This window comes from Phascolarctos cinereus, unplaced genomic scaffold, assembly GCF_003287225.1.
Source record: "Phascolarctos cinereus isolate Bilbo 61053 unplaced genomic scaffold, phaCin_HiC Scaffold_726;HRSCAF=1367, whole genome shotgun sequence".
NCBI lineage: Eukaryota > Metazoa > Chordata > Mammalia > Diprotodontia > Phascolarctidae > Phascolarctos > Phascolarctos cinereus.
Genome location: NW_027556098.1, coordinates 135437704 through 135455931, shown reverse-complemented (window position 1 = coordinate 135455931; position 18228 = coordinate 135437704). Strand labels below are relative to the sequence as shown.

Here is an 18228-nt window from a genome sequence, read left to right as displayed (position 1 = left end):
AGCCACTGTTTTAAGCTTATAGATTTTGGGGAGTAGACCAATACTTTTCTAACTAGGTGATTCTAACCTTGGTTCTCTACAAGTCACTTTTTGCCTATTAATTCTTTTTTTTTCTTTTTTCAACTCTGAAGGCAATGGGGGTTAAGTGACTTGCCCAGGGTCACACAGCTAGCTAATAAGTGTCTAAGGCCACATTTGCACTCAGGTCCTCCTGACTCCAGGGCCAGTGCTCTATCTACTGTGCCACCTTGCTGACCCTGCCTATCAATTCTTAAACCAAATTTTTTCCATCTTTTATAAGCTGGATAAAACTAAACCACAGATGAGTTTATATAAACTGGCCTAAGTTGGCACTGCTCAAATTAGAATTTGGGTTACTCCCTGTACAGTGCTGCCCTTTATTACATTAACATTTTAGCAACTATAACTTCACTAGCAATCATATAATTTACTACAATAGGTGGTTCTTTAGTATATAAGAATTGTCTGCAACATCTTTTGGAAGGTGTGCTGAAGGAGAGGAGTTAATGAGGAAGAAAATTAAGATTAATGACTATATCAAAGTTTCTGGATTAGTCAAAAGTTTTAATTATCCTCCAACATGTTCCTTATGGAAAACATCAAATGTTTCCTTTTTTTTTTTTTGTGAGGAAATTTGGGTAAAGTAACTTGCCCAGAGTCACACAGCTAGTAAGTGTCATGTGTCTGAACTCAGGCCCTCCTGACTTCAGGGCCAGTGCTCAATCCACTGCACCACCTCGCTGCCCCCAAATGTTTCAAAAGAATACAAAAATAAATTAGAGCTATCTGCTAAAATTGACATAGGCTGACCAAGAAAATAGTGGCTTTGCCAGAATGTCCCAAGAGAATTCTTTTAAACCTCCCTTTTTCCCCGTCTCAAAGACACTTACCAACTGGAATATTTGAGGTGGTCACTGCAGTAGCATGAGATGAATGAGAGGGCATGGTCATAGTGACAATTGTACTTGTGGGTGCTTGTGTGTGTGACACAGATCCTGGAAAGGAAAAACAAATCCTAAACAACTATTTCTACTATCCTCATATTTTCAAATTAGAGAAACATCAATATGGGTTAGGACTGAACTGGAATTCAAATACTCAAATCATCCCAAAGTAGGTAGGGAAAGGTCTGTTAAAGAAAATAAAGGAAACTTATTCTATTTTTTTTTTTTAGGAAAATATATATATTTAAAATTTTCAATTCCAAATTCTCTTTCTTCTCCCTCCACTTCATCCTTTCCTACTATTTTAAAAAGAAAGTGAGGATACCACTATAAAATACTGGCATTTACCAGCTGTCGTTGCCGAGGGAATGGTGTTGGTGGCCAAAATGGGTGCCACGGTTGCTGCCGCCACTGGTGTACCACTACTAAAGATAGTCTTCTATAAAAGAGTAAACAAAACAACACAGAATTGTGCTAATCAGGAATATTTTCTATTCTGTTCCAATTTAAAATCAAACAGACTCTAAGAATGAGCAGATCATGAGTGATGACTTTAATATGCTGGTTTTGAAGCCAATAAGCAAGATGTTAAATTAGGGTTCACCCTAAAGTTTTACCTGAGCCATGGTATGAAGCTGCTGTTTTGGTGTGCCGATAGCTGGATGTGATGGTAATGTGATTCTGGTTGTTGCGTCCCTTGATTGTGCAGGACGCTGAATACTAATTGCTGCAGAAGGTGGATGCTGGATAGACAAGGTTGGCCGACTAAAAACATATAAGACATTATTTACAGACTACTCAAAGACATGATTCATGGGCATAGCTCTTCAATGTGACAGATATCAGACCTTTATATTTTATCACTTATGCTGTATTAGAGTGAGAGTTGTATTTTTCTTGATTTCTAAAGAACTAATTTTAAACCACATCAGGCCTCTGACCTACTGAAATGAATATCCAGCTAAATTGTACTTTTCAAACTCATTGAAGTGTCATTAAAAACATTACCCCAATGCATCACGAATCATCTAAATTGATTTTTAGTCAACATTAACAAGGCATTTTCTAGATTCCTACTCCCCAGGATTGTTTTGAGGATAAAATGAGATACTTGCAATTTCCAAACCTTAAAGTGCTATATAAATGCTAGCTATTATTATTCTTAAAAGAGAAATAATTATCTTTACTGGTGTGATGGGGGATATTTCAAAACTTTTGATTTATTAACATTTATACATTAGGGTGTTCAACTGCAATGCAAATGAAAAGAAGTTTTGCAAAAACGTTTACTTTATAATACACTTATATTGTAGGCAGGGCATTACCATTTCACTCCCACTCGCTTTAACAAAAAGTACTAAAATTCAAGACAGGTTCATTCATCAGTCTATGAAATCTTTAAATTTGTTTGTTTTTACACAACAGGTTGGAAGCATATATGCTGTTATGAAAATAAAGAGCTGAACGGTTTTTGTTTCTCATTACCTCTGAGTAATTAAATGGGATATTTTAAAAAAAAAAAAGAAAGAAAAATTAAATGGGGAAAACCCCCAGAAATTACTAGTTTAAACAAGGCTTAGGGTTACTGGTGGACTTCAAATACTATATACTATAAATGCCTATAACTAATAGCCGACTGTCTTTTAAACAGTGTTTCTGTATCAACAGCACAGAGCATATGTCTTTCATTCAAGATCAATGGTTTTTATTTATGGGGAAATAACAGCTAAATAAGAAATACAGGGGAAAATGAAACGACACTTAGAATTTGCTGACCATTCCCAGCCCTCTCATTTCTAAACTCATACTTAAGTTGTTCTACTTTTGAAGATAATTTGTTCAAGTGCTCCCGTTTAGTCTGATGGTTATGTAAAAATTCTCAAATTTATTTAACAAAAAATTTACAACAATAATGTGAAGCTGAACTCATTAAAAATTGTTTCCTAAGGATATCCAGCCAAAAGTTTTATGGGTGACTTGGAACTAAGAATAGATTTCATAAGTTCATTCTTTTGTCACTGGATCATACAGCACCTCTAAAGAGTCCAACCTAGCCTAGGAATAACAGTAGAACACACAATAATATATTCTTCTCATGCTGATTCCTTTCACTATTTTTAATTAAGACAAGCTCTTAAAGTATTATAAAATACACTATTAACTTCTTTCAATTTCATATCACTTTGGTTTTCATATTCTCCACTCACCTAAGGGTTGAATCAGTAGCATGAGCTGCTGTTGTTGTAATGACTGGAGACTGAGCTCTGGTGGCTGAAACAGTTGCTACCACAGCAGGAGGGATAGTATTTGAGGTGGTCACTGGGGGACGAGACTGCAAATAGAAAAAAAAAGTATGTCATTTTAAAAAATGAAAAGTAAAATGAGGAATTTGTAATGCTGTACTTAAAGAAGAAAGCTGAGATAGCTCAGAAAAACAAATGTGTTTCTTGGCGATGTTTAATGTCCACGATTCAGAAACCAGAAGGAAATATTGATTTTCAGGGTGGTTATCATCAAAAGCCAGAAAATTTCAGAGGCTAAATTTTGTTTGGACAGTTTTGTGCTTAAATTTCCAAATATAACCACAATCAAAATTCTCCTCTCCCATTCTTACAACTCAAGAGTTAGTCCCAAGATTTGTAATTTACCTACTGTTTTCTCCTCTACAGACATCCTGTTGAAGAGTGTCATATTACAAGATTCTTTTCAAACAGACTCCAGTGGAGAGCTGTACAAAACAAGCAGTTAGTTCTCAAGGCAGACTCCATTCCTTCAAAAGGACGGGAAAGGTCCAGGGTGGCTACAACCTGTTGTACACTTCCACATGGATATCCAGCCATAGCTTTCAGTGTTAGGTTTAAAACTATACTTATCCTTTTTATACCCCACACCCAGGTGGAGACTTTCTAATGTTTTATTGTCTAACCTGTCAACTAAGCTTGAATCCTTAGGAGTCATGTTTAATTTCTGTCTCTTCCTGGGAGGTAGTATGGAACAAGAGGGGGAAAAGGAGGGAGAAGGAAACAGATTTGGAATTAGAGGACTTGGGTCTTGGATCCTAGTTCTGCAAATTATAATCTGAGTGACCTGGAACAAATCCCTTAACTTCTCTGGGCCTGTTTCCTTATAATAAAATGAAAAGTTTGGGGGGCAGCTGGAGGCGCAGTGGATAGAGCACCATCCCTGGAGTCAGGAGAACCTGAGTTCAAATCCGACCTCAGATACATAACACTTACTAGCTGTGTGACTCTGGACAAGTCACTTAACCCCAATTGCCTTTAAAAAAAAAAAAGAGGAGTTGGATTGAATGACTTCTAAGGTCTCTTCCTGCTATAAATGTATGGTCCTATGATCTTTGCCCCCACCACTGATCCTCTCACAGTGTTTTTTTCCACTTATCCCTTTCTTTACACTCTCACTGCTACCAACCCAATACAGACCCTTATGCCCTCAGATGATTCTTGCCTGTCTCTGGTTTCTCCTCCTGCCACTTTATCTTTTTACAAAGTAACCAGATTAATCCCCCCTTAAACAAGACTTTAAGAATTAACACTCCTCAGCAGCTCAAAAAACTAAGATGACTTCTCACTGCCCACAGTATAAAATGAAATTTTATTTAAGGTCTTGCATGATCAATGACCTGATTAACCCTTTCAATTTCATCTCCTACTACTTTTATATAAATCTTTACCTCTAGCTAATCTGGTTTGCACTAGAATCCCATCTTATGCAGAGAACAGATTCTAAAGTCAATACATCAGGTGAAAAACATGTAGTCAAAATTATTCCACCAAGTGTTGTTGGACACTAGTTATGGCAATGAGGCCCGGCTACTAAGAGTATCAGAACTGCAAGTGGCAGTGGGAAGTGAGTGAACCACATCGACACCATCGTGTGACTCAATTCTGGAGCTAGTTCAGTTCCCCTTCTATTCAATTATGGGTTTAGTCCAATTTTTGTCTTGTATGAAAAATTTATTCAGTTGTGGAAATTGTGAGAAAATGTTTTTTCATTGTTTGAAGCTAGCCCTGCATGCCTGGGAAGCTGGACCACTTCTACCTGCTGCTTAGAGACCCTTAACTAAGGATCTGGGTTATGCTGATCAGAAATCCTGTTAGATCTGAAGACTGATGCAAGGAGTTTTCTCACAATTACACATCTGAAGCTACCCATAATGCCCTCTCTGAAAACTGGCCTGTACTGCTTAATCGGTTATTGTATCCACGTTCCTTTGATTGAATACAAACACTTGGGGGGAGTGGGACACCTCCTTTTCTGATTTCAGAGAATTGCACCTGTTCATTTTCCCCATCCCAACTAGGAAAGTCCCTAATCTTTTTTCTGATCAGACATCAGATTATCTAATTTTGTATCCTGGTTGTTTTCTTTTAATTAATTGGTCTTATTTGAATGTTTTTAATGCATAAAAATCTGTCTCCCCGTGTATTCTTGGTCCAGTGCCAAAGCTAAAGAAGGCCACTGGTCCCGATTTGTTGGACAATTGGTATGCATTGCTTAATAAAGTGATATGCTTGGAAGCTTGTACCTTTGGTTTCTTAGTCATTTCATCTTTCACCTACCACACGACTCCCCAGTCTCTCTATCCTTCCTCTGAACTCCTCTATGGTCTATAGTTAATTGTTTGTGTTGTTTTCTCTCTGCAACTAGAATGTAAACTCCTCAAGAATCAAGACTGTGCTTTAGTCCTCTTTATATTTCCTGGAGCACCTACCACCAGTGGTGGTCAATTTCTCAATACATGTCTGCTGATTGACCTCCCCAAGGTCCATCACCTCCCAAGACCATCACCTGCCTGGATTGGCTGATGAATGATGTGCTGCACTGCTGGCTGAGCTGTAGCTGCATTTGGCAACTGTGAAGTTGGCCTCAGGACTGTGGTTACCTTAGAACTGGACATCACAGCAGCAGCAGCTGCACCTAAAACATGAAATTGAATTCCTAATTAATAAAATGTCATATCTCCGAAATGTAATTAATAGCCCAATTCTATCCTTTAGAAAAAATAACACTAAAAGAAGTTAATAGGCTAAGTAACCTACCATTACTAGGAAGTTAGGTGGCGCAGTAGGTAGAGCACCTGGCCTAGAGTCAGGAAGATCTCAGCTCAAATCTGACCTCAGACACTTACAAGCTGTGTCACCCTGCACAAATCACTTAACCCTATTTGCCTCAGTTCCTCATCTGTAAAATGAAGACACACTGGAGAAGGAAATGGGAAAGCACTCCAGTATCTTTGGCAAGAAAACCCCACAGACAATATCCATAATGTCATGTAGAGTCAGACACAACTGAACAACAACAAACTAGCTAGTTCAATACAGTAAAATGCTTCCACTCTCAAAAGGCAAGTATTTACTAACTACTATGATTTCAGTGGTAGAGGGAAACCCCAGATGAGGAAATTCCCTATACCAATGCAAGCCATTACCTTCTCTGAAACTTCTAGTCTGGTGGCCTAATTACTAGTTGCCTCAGGTGCTGAGAGGTTCTGTTATTTGCTCAGTCACAGAGGCAAGGTGTGAACTCAGATCTTCCTGTCTAGGCCATTCCTCTATTATTATGTATATTTTCAAATTTGGAAAAAAAAAGTGTGTGTCTGACAAAAAGAAAATTACCCAAAATATTTATGGCCCATCTAGAGATAAAACAGGCCCACAGAAATGTCTAAAAAAAATTGTTTTATTTTTTGCTTCTGTACCATCATTTGCATTTTGTGGATGACTAAAATGGTCTGTTTTGAATTGACTTTATCTGCTACAGAAAGTGATTACCAGAAGACCAGATATGTGGCAAAGAAAGTTATAAGATCAATTTAAATTAATTATGCTGATAAGCTATGTAGATTTTATAAAGGACTGAAAATATAGAAGACAATATTATGCCACTCATTCACTTGATACTTCAGGACAAAAGACAAGCAGGATCATGACAGAAATCTGGTATAGTTTTGAATTTATATGCAAACTCACATAACTGTTGTGTGAAACATTATCCTTCAAATAAATACTCTTAAGATATTTTATGCAACACTCTACATACCATCATACTAGGCTGTCTGGTCGTCCTATTAAAAGATCTGGGACAAAAGCTGGCATAACTTACCTCGAGGTAAATGAGAAGCTCCAATGTGAAGAGGGGGCCCAGGAGCACTACTGCGAATAATGGACATCTGTACATTTGTCGTCATAATATGATGCAAATTGCTGGGGTGTCCCTGCAATAAAAAAAAAGAGTAACAAGGTATTTAATGTGCTAGTTTAAAGCTTAAAAGCTGACTGTAAATCCTTTGTGTGAAGAATTGCTTTCAGACAGTAAGCACACACAGGCCAAATACTACAAGGAATTAGGGGTTTAATAAGTGGTTTGGACGAATAAATTTTTGAAGAACTCATCAACTGCTTCTGGACTAGTTAATTAGTAAGATGAATATAGATACATCTAAGATGTGGCAGTTTTAAATACACAGTCATCTACATTTCCAATGTTGCTATTTATCTATTGTGTTTATCCTGGCCAAACAAAACTTATTTCTGCCTTGATCATTTCTTTGCCCACTCTTCTACTACGAAGCCCTTCTGGACTCACTAAAGTATAACTATCAACAGGTAAGAACAAACAGTACCAAAATGCGCCACTCATTTCTGCTCCTACCAGCTCTCCATCTTCCAAGAATATTTCCATCTTCTCTTACAAATGACATATGATATAATATGCCACAACGACATTCAAAGAATGAAAATCAAGAGTAGCCTGGTAGCTTATTTTGTAAAACAGTAAGAGGAAAAACCTGTTGTCCACTGATTGTTGCCACAGGAATGGCTGAAGCTTGAGGGATGCTACTCTCCATTGTCACAGTCACTTGCCCTGGGACCTTGGCAGGGAGTGACAGGGTAGAAGGTGGAGCAGGAGCAATGGGACGGCTCGGCATGGTGGGCTTCAGAGGTGGCTGCAAAGAGAAATGATATCAATAATTTTTCAAGAGAAATTCATCTTTCATCCAAGTCCTCAAATCAAAAGTCAGAAGGGAAGTCAGGGAAGTAAGACTGGGATAGCCATTCCACCCCAACATGAATTAGTGGGATACTGGAATTGTTTAGAGTGACAATGCTCAGGAAGAGGGTTCCTCAGAAGTTGAAAAGAAAACCCCAACAACCTCAAATTCTAAAATACTCCCATGTAATTGTCGTTGGCTTCAATCAATCAATAATTATTCTGTTCAATATGTGCCAGCTTCTATGCTAGGTGCTCGGGGCCACAAAGGCAAAAGCAAAGTCTTTTTTACCCTTAAAGAGATTTTACTCTATTGGTCAAAAAACATGAAGATGCATAAGTACAAGTAAAGCAGAGATGAGGCAGTTTTGGAAAGGAGGTTACAAGTATCTGGCAGATGAGGAAAGACTTCACAGAGAAGATGGAGCCAAGTTTGAAGATACTAAACCTCTAAGAGGTAGTGACTGCTGAGGAATGCATCCTAGGCAGGAGGCCATGCCTAGTACAAAGGCCCAGAGAGGGGAGGAAGAATGCTGTATGTGACAATAGCAGGAAGGAAAGTTTGACTGGACTAAGGTGAGTGTGAAGGGGAATAGTGTACAAGAAGGCTGGAGAGATACGATGGGGCCAAGCTATGAAGAGCTGCAATGCCCAAAGAGTATATTCTCTCTTATATGTAACTGAGGGCAACTAGAATTTTTTGAGTAAGGGAAATGGTCAGACCTGTGCTTTAGGAAAATGCCTTCAGCCACTGTGCAAAGGCCAGAGAAGAGGTAGAAGAGATCTGAGGCCGGGAGACCAATAAGGAGGAAATTGTCACAATCTGGGCAAGAGTTGATGAGAGCCTGAAATGTGATAATAGTTGCTCGGTGGAGAAGAGAAGACAGATGTAAAAAATGTTGTAACTGACTGGATAAGGGGAGTGAGTGAGAGTAAGGAGATGAACATGTCACCAACAGAGTGAACCTGGATGACTAGAAGAATGTGGTGTCCTTAACAGAAAGAGACAAATTTGGAAGGGTAAGGTTTCAAGGGAAAGGTTCTGTTTTGCACATGCAGAATTTGAGATGTCTCTGAGATACCCAGATTCAAATGTGTCTAAGAGGCAACTGGAGATGAGCAACTAAAATTCAGGAGAATGACTAAAGCAGTAGCTGTTAAGATCACCAAGTAAGAAATTTGTTCCCTCAAATACTTAACCTCCAAGTTCTTTTATCTACCAAAGGCAGATAGAAGAAGGTGCTGTGGAAAGAGTTATGGATCTGGAGTCAGGAGTTCAAATATGAACTGAGTTCAAATCCAGCTTCAGACACTTACAAGCTGGGTGACCTAGATAAGTCACATAATCTCTAAGCCTCAGTTTCCACATCTGTAAAATGGGGATAATAGCACCTACTTCCCAGAGTTGCTGTGAGTATAAAATTATAGATAATTATAAAGTGCTGGTCAAATCTTAAAGCACTAAATAAATGCTAGCTATTATTATCACTACCCAGTTCCTATGGCCTCCTACATCCCACCTAAGCTACTCACAGAGATGGTCAACCCTTGATCTTGCCATCACTCATATTTGTTCTGTTTCTATGTTTGTGACTCCAAAACTCCTTTTTGTGATTATAATCTTTTATTGTTCCATCTTCCCTTCTGCATCATAACCTCTAACCTGTTTTTCAACTCCATTATGATCTCAGTTTCCTTTACCCCTTAGTTCTTTCCCAGGACACCAGTCCTATATTGGCTACCCTCTCCTCCCTTCCCAATCTTGTCCCTTTGGTGAACTGGTTAATTCTGCACTATCAAAGCAGCAAAGTGGTGCAATGGATAGAATGCTGGGCCTGGGGTCAGAAGACTCAGCTTCCTGAGTTCAAATCCGGCCTCAGACACTTACTAGCTGTGTGACCCTGGGCACTTAACCCTGTTTGCCTCAGTTTCCTCATCTGTAAAATGAGCTGGAGAAGGAAATGACCAACCACTCCTGTATCTCGGCCAAGAAAACCCCAAATGGGGTCATGGAGAGTCTGACACGACTGAACAACAACAATCCTCTATTCCTGACTCCCTTGCTGTCTTTTCCTAATGCAAATTATACTGTGCCAATATTAGATTATTCCCACCATCCATCACCTTCTCTCTTATTTACTGCTGCTGTACACAGCTGGGAAAAGTCACAAAATTGTGCTAATACAATCCATTACAAATTTATATTAACATCATCTCAACTGGACTCTCACTGTAGCAAGCCAATCCTTCTAGAGCTTTCTAATCAACTCCCTATCCCACTCACCACAGAGACTATTCCAAAACATTTTCCTCTCTTCTTCTTAAAGCTCCCCTCGCCCTCTCATCCCTTGATACCTCTATCTCCTGGCTTCCTTCAAATCTCAGCTCAAGTTTTACCTTCTGCAAGAAGGCTTTTCCAGTTCTTCTTAACCTCAGTGCCTTCCCTCTGAAATTATCTCCAACTCATCATGTCTGCATCTTGATTGTACACCAATGTTTTCATTTTGCTTCCTCCACAGTCTCCATTAGACTGTGAACTCCTTGAGAGCGGGGAATTTTTTTGCCTTTCTTTGAATCCCCTGGGCTTAGGACGGTGCCTGGTATATAACAGAAACTTAATAAATGCTTATTGACTAGACTCTCCTGAACTCCAGGCCCATTTTGGATATCTTAAATTGGATGTCCTGTTGGCATCTCAAACCCAGCAATATCCAAACAGAACTCTTCCTGCCAAAGCCCTCCTAACTTTGATATTGTTGTTGAGGATACCACCATCTTCCCACTGACAAGGTTCATAACCTTGGTGCTATCTTCAGCTCCTCACCTGAAATCACATATCTCATCTATTGTCAAATCTTGTCATTTTTATCTTTATAACATCTCTCACAAATAAGAGCAATATCCTAACCCTTTCTCCCGTGAAAGTTAAATTTGTTTTTCCTTAAAAAGAAAAAAAAATGCATTAAAATCATCCTTGAGATTTGACTGGCTCAGGGGACCAAAGGTCTACGCTTTTGACACCACTTTCTGGTTGTCTGAATACAAACCAGCCACAAGAAGCTGCACAGCAGACCACGTTAGGCTACTTAGGTAAGGGAACTTGGCTCCACTGAATCAATTCAGAATGTCCTCAATCCTTGTTGGATAGCTTTCTTCTGCTGTGGCTTAATAAATCTCCTTTTGTTAACTGCTGAATAATCTACAAGTGTCTTATTCTTCTTACACTGAACCTAAACTGACTGACACTGGTCTAAGCCAGAACTTACATTTCTCCACTCTCTTAGTCACCACCCTAGCATAGACCTTAATATCCTTTTGCCTGGACAACTGCAGTAACTTTCTAATTAGTCTAACTGGCTCAAGTCTCTTTCACTCCAGTCCATCCTCCTTTAGGCTGCCAAGATGATTTTCCTAAAAATTCGGTCTATGCCACACACCCACCCCTTGGCTCAGCGGCTCCCTACAATTCTCTAGATGAAGTACAGTGTTCTCTCTGTTTAGCACCTAAAGCCTATAGCAACCTGCCCCCTTCCCACTTTTCCAGTCTTTTTACATCTCATTCCTCTCTATGTATCTTCAGTCCAGTGACACTGGTCGCCTTGCTGTTCCCCGAACATGATATCATATGTCCCATCTCTGCCTTTGCACTGGCTGTCCCCTATCCTTGGAAAGTTCTCCCTCCTGTCTCTTAGCTTTCCTGGCCTTATACGAGGCTCAACTCAAATCCCACCTCCTGGAGGAGGCCTTCCCATCTCCTTCAACTTCTCAGGGCTGCTAGTACCTTCCTTCTATTCTGTATATGTCTTACATATACATAATTCTTTATATAATGTCCCCCATTAGAATGTAAGCTACTTGAGGGCAGGGACAGCTGTGTTCTTCCTTTCTTTGTTTCCCCAATGCTTTGTACATGTGGCACATAGTAAGCACTTAAATGATAACTGACTGACTGAGAATATGTAGAGATAAAAGGGCTCAGGACAGAACCCTCAATACAGCCATAGTTAAAGGGTGTAAAATGGATGATGAACCAGCAAAGGAAATGAAGAGGAAAATTGAGATACGTAGAACTAAGAGAGGTAATATTGTCACAAAAACCTTGAGAAGAGAAAGCATCCCCAGGAGGAGAGGGATGGTCAACAGTTTCAAATAATGGCTAGGAATCGAAAAAGATGAGGACTGATAAAAGGTCATCAGATTTGGAAATTAAGAGAATGAAATTAACTTCAAAAGCGATCATGGAAAACAGCTAGCAAAAACCAATTGATGTGTAATTGCCAAGCAGCACACAAAATGACTGAACACTGCAGAGTAATCATAAAAAGTTGGAGATGATCATAAGGCCACATGTCTAAAGATGTTTGGGAGGTTGCTAAAAGTTATAGGTCTGTTTTCTAGTCATGGCTCAACGTGAAATTTGAACCTTTCCTTTAAGTTACCTTCATAAGTCCCTCTGAAAATGAAAGTGGTACTGCTGGAGTCAGATGTGCTGCTGGTGGGGCTGTGACGGTGACCGGAGCCCCAGAGGGCACTGCATGGTGGGGAGGCAACATTTGGACCTGTGGATAAGGTCGCACCACAACTGGCTCTTGCTTTTCTTCACGAGACTGTAGAGAACTACTGGAGCCCAGGTGCTCCCTGGGAGTGATTTCTGAATCTCGATTAGATTCATCGTTAACTAATAAAGACATTAAAGGTTAAAATTAGTTTTCTCTAGCATCACATTACATTTTCTACAAATCAATGAATATTGTCATGCAATTCCAATTAGGTTTGAGGACTGCCAAGTAGCTCAGGTCTTCAATGAACCTAAACAGCATAGAAATTTGGCCATTTCATTATAATCACAACTTAACAGAACACCATCTTTATATTTTTCAGTTTTACCTAGTTTAAAATTTCTACCTCATGGGAATTTGTTACTTGGGAAATATTTCACAATTTAGACTATGGGAAACTATTAGAGAAATGGCTTCCTGGCTTAAAGCCCACAGTAATATTCAATCTTGAGAGGTAGGTGAGAAATTACTACAATGTAAAGGCAAAAGGCACAAATAAAGCATATTTAAAAGAAGAATTTCTACAATGTACATAATCATTAATGTAAACATTAAGAATGGTAAAAGGAAGATAAATTCTAGCCTTTGGTCCCAGAGAACAGATAATGAAATATCTCTTTGTACTCCTCTAAGTAGGGATATGAAGGATTCCAGGGTCAAATCATGTATATCCACTATCAGGGGAGGTCACTCTATAGACTAGTTTTGCTCCCCTTTTTTAGTTACAAAGGGGGATTCAGCATGCATGTGTATTTGTGTGTTCTATAGCCCACAATGACTTAAAAATAAAACAAATACAACTTATCTTAAAAAATTAAATACTGTAAAAAACAGCACCAATAACAATTCTCTTGGTCTACACATAAAATAGTAAACCAGTATACTCTCATGCAGTATGTAAGCATAAGTCTGAATGTATAATCTGTTATATTCATAGAGAGCTCCAAAATTATTATAGAAAAAATAAGAATGCTATAAATTACAAACAAGCTATTTGACAAGATGGGAAAATCATTCTCTTAAGGCAGGCCTTCTTTAATATTTTCTTACTTTTATTCTCTAATTCTCTTGGGCAGGGTTTTTATATTTTACTATTTTAAATTTTTTATCCAATTACAGCAAAATAATGTCTGCATAAAGTATTATAAAGCCCAAGTATCCTATTTATGTCCAAAATCATTAATAACTACATATGGAGTACTGTATTAGTTAAAGCACTTTACTCACAACATCTCATTTGATTTGATCCTCACAACAACCCTGTGAAGCAGATGTTATCATGTCCATTTTACAGATGAGTTAACTGAGGTTGATATGACTTGCCCAGGGTCACACAGCTGGTAAGTGCTGAGAGGTTTTTCTGACTCAAGTCTAGTACTCTAATCACTGCACTACACTGTAATATCTCAAAGATATGATATAAGAAAAACACAATGGAGCTGAAAAAGATAAAGAGAAGGGAAACAAAAAGAAAATAAGAGGATGTAAATTTCCATATATAGATGGAGTAATATAGAAAGATGTAAGCTGCTTAGTCTAAAATTATAGAGTCTATAGAGAAGGTAAAAATAGATACATCTGACAAATTCCCATATCTTAGAAAAAGGGAAAATGCCCTGAAACTCTTAAAAAATGTAGTCTTAAAACATTGTCATTCAACAAATATTTATTAAGTGCTTACTACATAGGTGCTATGGGAAATATAAAATCTACAAACCACATTTATTGTCCTCAAGAAGGTTGTAACTTTAAAAATGTAATGGAATATGACTGCTTCATAAGAAATGAAGAAAAGTTTGCAGAGAAACTTGTGAAGACATATAAACTGACACAGAATGAACAGTTTGCACAGTTAACAACAAACAACTCTGAAAGACTTAAGAACGCTGATCAATGTACTAACTAACCAACCACACAACTCCACAATAACTAATGAACATGTCATGCACCTCCTGGCAGAGAAAGAAAGGACTAACAGACAGAACGAGACATATTTTTGGACATAGTCAATGTAGAACTTTATTTTGCTCAATTATGCATATTTATTATACTCATTTTGGTTTTCTTTTTCTAATGGGAGATAAGAAAGGAGAAGGGGGCTAATGAAAAAGAAAAAGAGCCTTTGAGGCATTTTTTACATTCATAGAAGAAAACAAAAGGAAACAGACAGGCAGGGCAATTTTGAAAGTTACATGTTATATTTATCATATGCTTAAAAGAAAAAGCAAGCTGTACATAGAGATTCACAGTTTCATATATAATCCTCATTTATTTTGTATATGGAAGTACTTATTTTATTTGGTATTTAATAATAAAAAAAGAAAAACTTTTAAAAATTTGTAACTTAGAGAGGTAAGACATACAAAACAATTAAAATACAAGTACATTAGAAGTGGTTTAAGACTAGGGAAAACGGCATGTCCTAGAGAGATTAATACACCTAGCTGCGGCACTAAGCAGCAGGTACTGATGAGAAAAGGGCAGCCTCACAGACCACTATATCTAGCTGAATCCAGATCAGACTATGCTTGTTTCACATTTCATGCAGATATCCAATCCAGCCATGTTCCCATCCTGCTACAGTGCATGTCCTTACTCTTTGCAATTCTTGCTCTGGAAACAATCAATCAAATACTATAGTTGCTTCTGGAAATAGGGTGCCCTTTCCCACAGGCTAGAGGGCCATACTCATCATATACTTGTAACTCTCTACACCAACTACACCAAAAGACATCTCCTAGGCCAGCACTCTCTTAGCTATGTTGTCTCCCAAATTAAAATGTAAATTCCTGGAAGGTAAAGATTGTCTCCTTACCACTTAAATTCATTGAGAAGGAAGAAATCACTTCCTACTGAAGTGATCAAGCAAAGGGGCAAAAGTGGCTGTATGTGAGCTGGAATCTTGAAAGTATGTGACAAGAAGAAACAAGTTTTCACAAACTTAAGAAACTTGCCTGTTACCATCAAAGAAATGAGAAAATCTGAACTATAAATAAGTTCTACAATGGTTTCGAGAAATTCATAGAAAGTTAAGAAAAGCTAGAAGGCTTGCGTGGTAAAACAAGTGTTATAGGGACCCAAATTTAAATCCTACTACTGACCCATACTAATTCTGTGTACCTTTGGGCAAATCCCTGAAACACTCAGTGTCCCCAAGCAATTCTTACAGATTAGAAATTGATCTGAAATTTGCTCACAAAAGAAACAAAAAACTCTTACCTCATATGGCTGCTAAAGGGATGAAATAAAACAAGGTATATAAAGCCCTCTGTTATTCTTGGAACATGACAAATGTCAGCTATTACTCTGAAGTCATATAAGTCAACCATACATTCTTATATGTACCCAAGACTGATGGAACAGAAATGCCAGTTTTACGTAATAAAAGTGTCTGATAAAAGATCTACCTCATTAGCCTTTTGGTACTTATCTTCTCTAATACTCATTTGACACTTATAACGATAAGCCTTTTAGGCTTACCTCCTGAAACTATACCTCCTAAAACTATAAATTCCTTGAGATCCACAGCTTATTTTTCTTCCTATCTTCCACAAGCCTACCACCATAGTACCTACAGAGAAAGAACGCACCCAATATTAATATAATTTCTCTTCACTTCTGTCATACCCTAATTTTTTTTGTATAGAGACCAGTGATAGTATTGTGATTATGGTTTTGAATCTAGCAAGGAAAACTATAGTCTTCAAAGAACTGAAATTAAGGATCACCCAAAGGGTAATGGAAAGGAACATAGTGGATGCAAGAGATGGCAAACAAGGAATTATAGGATGTTAAAGAAATGTATGAGCAAAAAAAGAAGTTGTGTAAGTCACTTAGGAAGAGCCAAAGATTACTAATTGAGAGTCCACATTAAGTAAACCTGTGGAAAACTTATGGGAGGAAATGGACAAGAGTTACACACGGCATGTAGACACAGAAGTACTGGGATTTGCATTCCTGGAGGGAAAGTCTACTTTGGTTGAGATCACATTTCTCATGCCTTAGTGTGTTTTGCATTCTTAAACCTCTCATTAAAATGACTTTTCTCCAAATTAAGTGAAATTGCCAATTTCTATTTTTCTGGTAAAGTTAGATCCACAGCATGACTCCATTAGCCTCAACTTACTCTGCCTTCCACAACCTCTGACACACACACACACACACACACACACACACACACACACACACACATCCTGAATGCAAGCAAAGTAAAGCATTTTTAGCTAAGTTCTTTGACACTCCATTAACTGCCCCTTGAACCTACTAGGCTCCTAGAGGTTTGGACTTTCTTGTATTCAGTACCTAATACAGAGAAGGAAATTAATAATCACTGGTTGAACTGAACACCCCTTTGAAGTTTACCTTTTCCTTTAACTAAAAGAGAACCCAAGAGAAATCAGGAGCCTCATTCAAGGGCAGACCCAAGATGTGGAAAGGCAACATGATATAGTGGAAAGAGTACTTCATACACTATAAGTAAGTCATAAATCCTGGGTTCCAATTAATCTCAATCTTTTGTTTTGCCCTCTCCTGTGTCTGTATTATACAGCAATAAAGATTATAGCTAATACAGTTACAAAAAGAGTAGGTAACCAAGACTTCAGAGTCCAACTGTGCTGACATATATCTTTAACAGGAATGAAAAATCCCGACGTGTAACGTAGCCTCCATGTGAAGAGCTCTAATGAGGCAGCTTATTTGCTTCTTTTGTTTAAAAAAAAAAACCAAACCAAAAAAATTATAACTTTTAAAAACATCTTTTATTTTATATCACCCACATTTCCCAATATCTGCCTTTCCCTTTCCTTTCTCCCTCTCAGAGAGCTATGTCTTATAACAAATAATTTTTTTTAAACTTTGGTAAAACCAAGTAACATATCAAGAAGATCAACATTTTATGCAGTGCTCCAACACTTAAAGTTCCTCATCTCTGCAAAAAAGGGGAAGAAAATGGACCCTTATATCTCTTCTTTGGGGCCAATTTTGGACATTATAATTTCAAAGCATTCATTCTGATTGCTTTGCTGTTGTTTTCACCTAGATAGTTGTAGTCATTGCATAAACTGTTTTCCTAATTCTGTATCCTTCTCTGCATCAGTTCATAAGTCTTCTCATGCTTCTCTGAATTCATCATATTCATTATGTCTTATAATGCAGTAATAGTCCACTGCATTTATGTACCACGATTTGCTTAACTATTCCCCAGCAGAAATCCATTCACTTTTGAAACACATAATTTGTTAGAAAGTTTTTTTCTTATAAAGAACCTAAATTTACCTCTCCAACTTCTATCCACTGCTCCTAGTTCTGCCTTCTGGAACCATAGAGAACAAATCTAATCTTTCTTCTCATGATATCTTTTCAAATATTTAGAGACTTCTACTACATTCTTTTTATGACTTCAGATTATACAGCTCCAATTCCTTCAATCAACCTTAAATATGGTATGGCATGTTCTAGAGGCCAACCATCGTACTGGCTTCCATCCCCTAGTAAAGTTATCTTTTGCAAAATGTGTCTCCAGAAATGAACACAATACTTCCCTATGTTGTCTGACAACGGAATAATATGGTAGGACTATCCCTCTGCCCCTCTTAATGCACTGAGAGCACGTTCTCTTTTTTATTTCTGCTTCCATACTAGTATCCCTTCCAGATTATAAAGGTCTCTAAGGGAAGGAGTGTGGTTTATTC

The 18228-nt window shown here is 38.0% G+C and overlaps 1 protein-coding gene across 4 annotated transcripts in view; it reads right to left on the bottom strand.

Annotated features, from left to right (window-relative positions):
• Positions 1 to 18228, bottom strand: part of SAP130 (Sin3A associated protein 130) — a 50991-nt gene that overhangs the window by 24207 nt on the left and 8556 nt on the right. For all 4 annotated transcript variants that reach the window (XM_020967174.2, XM_020967173.2, XM_020967172.2 and 1 more), the window contains exons 3-10: positions 12416 to 12654; positions 7774 to 7932; positions 7089 to 7200; positions 5779 to 5903; positions 3173 to 3297; positions 1583 to 1730; positions 1314 to 1404; positions 912 to 1016 (exon numbers count right to left, since the gene is read on the bottom strand). In XM_020967174.2, the coding sequence (XP_020822833.1) occupies positions 912 to 1016; positions 1314 to 1404; positions 1583 to 1730; positions 3173 to 3297; positions 5779 to 5903; positions 7089 to 7200; positions 7774 to 7932; positions 12416 to 12654 (1104 nt within the window). The remainder of the gene's footprint in view (positions 1 to 911; positions 1017 to 1313; positions 1405 to 1582; positions 1731 to 3172; positions 3298 to 5778; positions 5904 to 7088; positions 7201 to 7773; positions 7933 to 12415; positions 12655 to 18228) is intronic.